An 8018-nucleotide genomic window follows, 5' to 3' on the forward strand; every position below is an offset into this window, starting at 1 on the left:
AATAGCTCTGTGTGTCTTCACCCTAAGATGCCATAGGCAGTCACTATTTATTGGGCCTCTGTGCACTTAAAATGCCAGGGCCTATTCAGAATCCCAGTCCAGACCTGGTCTGCACAGGGGCTGCTGCCATGACCCAAGTTTAGATAGTAGCCCCACAAGTTAACAGGGGAGGCAAAAAGCTTTAAGAGCCAAAATTCTGATTTTTATATTTCCAGTCGCACTTCTATGACGCTCAGAAAGGTAAGCGTCGGGTGTGAGGGGGCAGCATCCCAAAAGGCCGCCTCTGGTTCTGCACATCCTAGTTACACTACTGGGTATAAACTTGCACTCTCGTTAATTAGGGGTCACTAAATAAGCCATGTACGTACCGCTTGACAAAAGCAGGCACAAGGCATAGGGCGCTATTAAATAGGAACAGGCTATCTTTCCATCTTATGTACCAATGTAAACATTACCAATGGGCAAACTGCTAGTATAAATGAGCACCAGTTGTGCCAGCGGGTGGCTCTTGGCATTTTAATGGGCACAATTCTGCACCTAGTCATCATAAATAATTCCTCACATTCTGAGGCCTAATAACCAATCAAAAATTGTAATGTAACACTGTGCAAGCCTGAAGGAAGACCCAAAATATCACTTGAAGGGACGCAGCCAGCCGACACACACCTACAGCCCAGACAGTATGTTTCCCGAAACATGTTATAAATATGGGTTATTTTTAGTAATATCCTGTAGTATAGTGGGGCTGTTATAAAGCAGATATCTGCATCGCCAAGGAATTCTGGGAGGCCACATCGAATGCCATAAGGGAGGAGGGGTGGAAAAGAACCTGTCACATATAATAAAGGGGCAGCAGCATTTCCTTTAATGTATAAATGTATATGGATCTGCAGCTTTGCAGCTATCTGCCTGCATGTTATTCTAGATCTGTAAATAAAATTGTGGTATCACTATATACACTCTCTCTCTCTCTATATATATTTATATATATATATATATATATATATATATATATAATATAGAAATCGGTGTCTGTATATAATGTTGAATATGTACATTTATATAAAACACACATGTATGCAGTATATTCCTGCATATTTTTATTTATACACGAGTACATTTAAATACTTATTTCTTTAAGATTTAACATATTTACCCTTTAGGGTGAAGACACACGGAGCTACTAAACCCCAGTAAAAGTAGCAGCTACTAAACCCCAGTAATACTCTGCTATAGACAATACTGAGAAATGCCTCTGCTAAAAAAACACGTAGAGACAATTATCAGCATTGTCTATTTTAGTAACCATGACAAGTAGCTGCTACTAGTAGCTCCGTGTGTCTTAACCCTTATTCACTACACACAAGTATAGATTTTTTCTTTTTTTACAATCCTCCCCATGTGATTTAGCCCGGCACAGGAAGGACACATATACAATTGCATTAATATTGGATCAGATAGAATAAGCAGAAAGTATATTTACCGGTCTACGGATGTCTGTGCAGAACTGATGCTCATGGTAGCAGAATATTCCGAAAATTCCAGAGGTTTTAACTCGGGGGCAAATAAAAAAAAAAAGCAGGATAATAGGAGGAGGGAAGCAAGGAGAATAGATAGGATTTCAAAGCACTGAAATGCCCATTTTAAATGTTAAAGGGACGCACAGCCCCATGTTGCACTGCACAACTCTCATGGTCTCACCTCCTTCAGCCTAACAAACTGGCTTTTTCTCCCCCAATAATAATTACTAAAAGAAATTAAAAATATATATTTATATACGGTTCCTTATTCTTTCAACCAAAAAGGTGGATAGATCCTGGTTCCAGCATAAAAATAATAAAATAAGATAAAATCCTAAGGGTTTTTTCTCTTGATCCTCCCCAATCTTCCAACAGGCGTTTTTTGTTTTTTTTTTTCCCTTTATCCTCGTTCAGTAAAATAATATAATCCTGAGTAGGGCTGCTCCAGCTATACATAAAATGAAAGCGCTAAACAAAAAGGCTTTTGTTTTAGGTCATCATAAAACTGAGAATTAAAAAAAAAAAAGGGGGGGGGGGGAGAAGAAATGGGGTAAAGGTGGAAAACAAAAACAAAAAAATCCTCTATTTTGGTGTTTTGTGCAAAAAAAAAAAAAAAAGAAAGTGAGCAGCCCAGGTGCTAGCCAAGGAGATCCTTCCAGGCTGGGTTCCTCTTGGGATTTCTCCTCCTTCAGTGCAGATCCATGGAGTGTGTCCTTTCTGTCTCCCTTTGGTTCAGTGTTAGGCCTGTGAAATCCCCAGGCTTTCCTAGAGCCCCCTGCCTGGATTGCTGCAGTCCCCTCCCCCTTTCCCCATGCAGCAGCAGCAGCAGCAGCAGGAGAGAGAGGGGCCTACAAGAAGCACAAAGGTCCCCCCAATGCTGCAGCCCAATACAATACAGAGTGGGACATGCAGCAGCAGTGTGCAGGGTGTGTGAGCAGGGGTAGGAGCCTGGGATAGAAGGGAAAAAATCAGTTATTTTCTGTCTTGGAATCCCCTCCCTCTTTCCTTTTTTCATGCCTTTAGTCTTCTTTCTTTCTTTGCCCTCCCTCCCCCCTTTCTGCATAAATACAAGCAGGAGCTGCAATAAACACACAGGCTAGGCAGATCCCCTCACCCCCCCAACCTCCTCTTCTCTGGCTACTGGGTAGAGTGCAGGAAAGTGAGCCTCCCTCTTCTGTGTCCTCTCCCCACCTCCCTTCCCTCCCCTCTCTCCTCCCTCAGCTCCCTCCCTCTCCTTTCCCCCCACTAATTCCCTCCCCTCCTGCCTGCTTCAGGGAAGGGGACAGAGACAGAACATAATGCTGCATTGAAGCGGCAGCTTTCCCCTTGTGTGTTCCTTGCTGTCAAATCTAGTCACAGAAACACAGGCAAAGCCCCAAACGCCTGGTATATTTATTTTCCCCACTTTCCTATACAATCCCTCTGGGACAGGAAGCTATTTACATTCCTATTGTGTGGCAGTGCATTGCTGGTGCTATATAAATGTAACTATATATCATATAGATTGTAAGCTCTACGGGGCAGGGACCTCCATCCTCTTGTGCCTTTGACTCTTACCCTCCCATATAGATTGTAAGCTCTACGGGGCAGGGACCTCCATCCTCTTGTGTCTTTGACTCTTACCCTCCCATATAGATTGTAAGCTCTACGGGGCAGGGACCTCCATCCTCTTGTGCCTTTGACTCTTACCCTCCCATATAGATTGTAAGCTCTACGGGGCAGGGACCTCCATCCTCTTGTGCCTTTGACTCTTACCCTCCCATATAGATTGTAAGATCTATGGGGCAGGGACCTCCATCCTCTTGTGTCTTTGACTCTTACCCTCCCATATAGATTGTAAGCTCTACGGGGCAGGGACCTCCATCCTCTTGTGTCTTTGGCTCTTACCCTCCCATATAGACTGTAAGTTCTACGGGGCAGGGACCTCCATCCTCTTGTGCCTTTGACTCTTACCCTCCCATATAGATTGTAAGCTCTATGGGGCAGGGACCTCCATCCTCTTGTGTCTTTGACTCTTACCCTCCCATATAGATTGTAAGCTCTACGGGGCAGGGACCTCCATCCTCTTGTGCCTTTGACTCTTACCCTCCCATATAGATTGTAAGCTCTACGGGGCAGGGACCTCCATCCTCTTGTGTCTTTGACTCTTACCCTTCCATATAGATTGTAAGCTCTACGGGGCAGGGACCTCCATCCTCTTGTGTCTTTGACTCTTACCCTCCCATATAGATTGTAAGCTCTACGGGGCAGGGACCTCCATCCTCTTGTGCCTTTGACTCTTACCCTCCCATATAGATTGTAAGCGCTACGGGGCAGGGACCTCCATTCTCTTGTGCCTTTGACTCTTACCCTCCCATCTAGATTGTAAGCTCTATGGGGCAGGGACCTCTATCCTCTTGTGTCTTTGACTCTTAGGGGCACATTTACTAATCCACGAACGTCCGAAAGCATCCGAATGCATTTTTTTCGCAATGATCTGTATTTTTGCGACTTTTTCATCGCCGTCGCGATTTTTTCGTATTTTCCGTGACTTTTTCGTCGTTTCCAATCCGATTTTTTCCCATTCGGGATTCGGATTTGTGGATTAGTAAATGTGCCCCTTAGGGTGAAGACACACAGAGCTACTTAGTAGCAGCTACTTGATGTGGCTACTAAACGACAGAAAATACCCTGCCATAGAAAATACTAAGAATTGCCTCTGCTAAAACATGTAGAGACAATTATCAGCAAATGATCAGCATTATTGTTTTAGTAGCCACAACAAGTAGCTGCTACTAGTAGCTCTGTGTGTCTTCACCCTTAACTTGTTGCAACTGTATCTTGTATTTATTTGTATTTATTGTTATACTGTGTATTTATCTATTATCTTAATAACCCCCTGTTTGTATTAATGTATTGTACTGTACAGCGCTGCGTACATAAGTAGCACTTTATAAATAAAGATATACATACATACATACATACATACATAAAAATATAAATACAGGTATGGGACCTATTATCCAGAATGCTCGGGACCTGGGGTTTTCCAGTATTTCTGTAATTTGGATCTAAGTCTGTTAGAAATCATTTAAATATTAAATAAACCCAATAGGGCTGTTCTGCCTCCAATAAGGGGTAATTATATCTTAGTTGGGATCAAGTACAGGTACTGTTTTATTATTACAGAGAAAAGGGAATCATTTAACCATTAAATAAACCCAATAGGGCTGTTCTGCCCCCAATAAGGGGTAATTATATCTTAGTTGAGATCAAGTACAGGTACTGTTTTATTATTACAAAGAAAAGGGAATCATTTAACCATTAAATAAACCCAATAGGGCTGTTCTGCCCCAATAAGGGGTAATTATATCTTAATTGGGATCAAGTACAGGTACTGTTTTATTATTACAGAGAAAAGGGAATCATTTAACCATGAAATAAACCCAATAGGGCTGTTCTGCCCCCAATAAGGGGTAATTATATCTTAGTTGGGATCAAGTACAGGTACTGTTTTATTATTACAGAGAAAAGGGAATCATTTAACCATGAAATAAACCCAATAGGGCTGTTCTGCCCCCAATAAGGGGTAATTATATCTTAGTTGGGATCAAGTACAGGTACTGTTTTATTATTACAGAGAAAAGGGAATCATTTAACCATGAAATAAACCCAATAGGACTGTTCTGCCCCAATAAGGGATAATTATATCTTAGTTGGGATCAAGTACAGGTACTGTTTTATTATTACAGAGAAAAGGGAATCATTTAAACATTAAATAAACCCAATAGGACTGTTCTGCCCCCAATAAGGGGTAATTATATCTTAGTTGGGATCAAGTACAGGTACTGTTTTATTATTACAGAGAAAAGGGAATCATTTAACCATTAAATAAACCCAAAAGGGCTGTTCTGCCCCAATAAGGGGTAATTATATCTTAGTTGGGATCAAGTATAAGGTACTGTTTTATTATTACAGGGAAAATGGAAATCATTTTTAAACATTATAATTATTTGCTTATAATGGAGGCTATGGGAGATGGCCTTTCTGTAATTCGGAACTTTCTGGATAACGGGTTTCCGGAAAAGGGATCCCATACCTGTACAATCCCTCTGGGACAGGAAGCTAATTTACATTCCTATTGTGTGGCAATGCATTGCTGGTGCTATATAAATGTAAATATATAAATATATATATAATATAATTCCCTTGTTAAAAGTTAGGGGACGTGAATTCCTATGGATTCAGACATACAGGGATCTGTGCATTATTTATGTGCTTTTTTGCATCTGGAAGGTGGTTTGCAGGTGGCTGGGGAAGAGGTATAATGTACAACAAGGTACCTGACCTGGTGGAGTTGTGAATTTTTACCCCCATAGCGACCTGTGTCATGTAGGGCTACCAGCCTATCAGCACTCAAAAAAAAACAAATGTAGAGCTTAACTCCCTGTGCCCAGTGTTTTGTTGCTTTCATGTGTCTTTGGGAATGCACTGGGGTTTGCCCTGTGTTTTTGCTCCAGTAGCTGCACCCACTCAGCTCATTTTCTTTCCTCCCTTTTTAACCTTATACTGTATTTCTGCTCCTTTCTATACCTTTGCTCCATGTTTCCAGGTTCTCTTACCTTTCTGCTCCAATCCCCTAATTTCCTTTATCTCTTCTGCCCCTTCTTTTTTTCCTGTCTCACCATTTTTACAGCTTCATTCCAATTTCATCACCTTTGTGTTCCATCAAGTTCCCCCTTATGATCTACTCTTTTCCCTTCTGCTCTATTCCAATAATTTTCTTTCTGTGTTCTGTGCCACTCCACTCCTATTGTCCCAGCTGCATGCCAATCCAATTATTTACCCTCTTTGCTCCAGTCAGTTACTATTTGCCATTTGCTCCATTTTAAAGGGGATCTATCATGAAAATCAAATTGTCCAAATGGATAGTGCAGATGAAAATATTAAAATCTTCAAATATATTTCTTTATAAGAAATGCTTACTTTTTTAAAAAAAAATTAGATATTATTACATAGAGTTAGGTTTCTTTCTCTGAGAGACAGTTCAAGCAATTGCTGAATGGGAGTGGCTACACCCTTGCTGTGATGTACTCTGCCATTTTACAGTATGTACTTTCAAATTCCTGCTCTATTTCACTCCTTTGTTACCCTTCTGTTCCACTGCAGTCCTAATCTGTTGTGCTCCACCTCAATTTTCTAGCTACTTAATTTCACTTATTTTTTGGTCTTGCACCCTTCTATCCCTCTCCTGTCCGCACCTGTCTGCTCCGTCTGATTCTTATTCTGGCACCATTTTGCTCTATTCGACTTCTGTTGTCAGCTAATTTCATAATATATCTTACCTACCCCTTTAAACCATTTTTTTTAACACACAAATGACTTAGTGTTATGTGAGAATATGCATCAAAGCAGTTGCAAAAGTGTGATTGGTTCTACTCAGTGGAGCAAGACACATGTGGGACTGTCAACAGGACACTGGGCCATGATGCACTTCTTAGTTCTCATAGAAAAACAGTTTTATGCAGAGTCAAAATACAGATTTATATCAGAAATCCAGTGTTGTTGAACTACAATTTTCAGTATCCTGCGATAGAGTTACAGTATAGACCATGCAACAAACCCATATTAATCCCTGGCCCCCACCACCACTAAAAACAGCCACAAAAATGACACATCATTACTATCAACTACAACACACAGAAACTCTCATCTCTCTGGCCAGGATTCCAGGAGTTGTAGCCCAGCAACAGCTTGTGGGCCAGCCTTTAACCAAGGCATATAAAATATCTTTTAAATGTAGGAGCTGTGCGGCTTTAACGGGTGCCAGTTTGTTAACCCCCTTCTGTTCCTTGTGGGGCTCTTGACTTAGCGGCGCAGTGTAGACAAAGACCTTTCCATCCTCTCTAGCAGGAAATGGAGTTTGAGTTGGAAAACATTACAGTAGCAGCTAATGAAGTAATGAGTTGTGTGTAGCGGATGTGAGACTGTCTTGTCTTCTCCCTGCTGGACGGTGTTTGATACTTCCATAGACATGAATGCTGAATTAACCCAATCAACCCAGCTACTGGAAGTCCACAGTAACCTATCCAACTGGCTTCTGGGCATCGCCAGTCAGATTTTTGCTATTCGTATGTTATAATTGCCTATCTTGCTTTTGTGGGCCTCTCTCATCCAAACTGCTTCCTGGTTTCTAAGGTAATGAAGCTCTAGCAGTTGAGTTCAAGTCTGAGAGCTGCCACAACAATAATTGTAAATAAATATTTAAAAAAACATAAAAAAAAAGACTGAATTGTCTGAAAATATTTCTGTCTACATCATACCTAACGTGTGCATCCATTCAAGCTGGAGTTTGGCTACAGGGCCCATGTAAACAGAATGGCAGGGGTAGCATATTATGCGACTGCAGTAGGCCCAGGAGATAAAAGGGGCCCAGTTTATAAAAAAATGTCTTTCCCAAAAGCTAGGTAGTGAAGTAAAATAATTCTGCTCTGGGTTAAGCTGGCCATACACCTTCAG

The 8018-nt window shown here is 41.2% G+C and overlaps 1 protein-coding gene across 7 annotated transcripts in view; it reads right to left on the reverse strand.

Annotated features, from left to right (window-relative positions):
• The window catches only part of arhgef11 (Rho guanine nucleotide exchange factor 11), an 88966-nt gene extending 86300 nt beyond the window's left edge, over positions 1 to 2666 (reverse strand). For 5 of the 7 annotated variants that reach the window (XM_002938991.5, XM_031891603.1, XM_031891601.1 and 2 more), the window contains exon 1: positions 1484 to 2666. In XM_002938991.5, the coding sequence (XP_002939037.2) occupies positions 1484 to 1518 (35 nt within the window). In that variant the 5' untranslated portion in view covers positions 1519 to 2666. The remainder of the gene's footprint in view (positions 1 to 1483) is intronic. The other 2 variants (XM_012969431.3, XM_031891604.1) reach the window with 1 other exon arrangement.
• Between the last annotated feature and the right edge of the window lie 5352 nt (positions 2667 to 8018).

Source organism: Xenopus tropicalis, chromosome 8, assembly GCF_000004195.4.
Source record: "Xenopus tropicalis strain Nigerian chromosome 8, UCB_Xtro_10.0, whole genome shotgun sequence".
Taxonomy (NCBI): Eukaryota; Metazoa; Chordata; class Amphibia; order Anura; family Pipidae; genus Xenopus; species Xenopus tropicalis.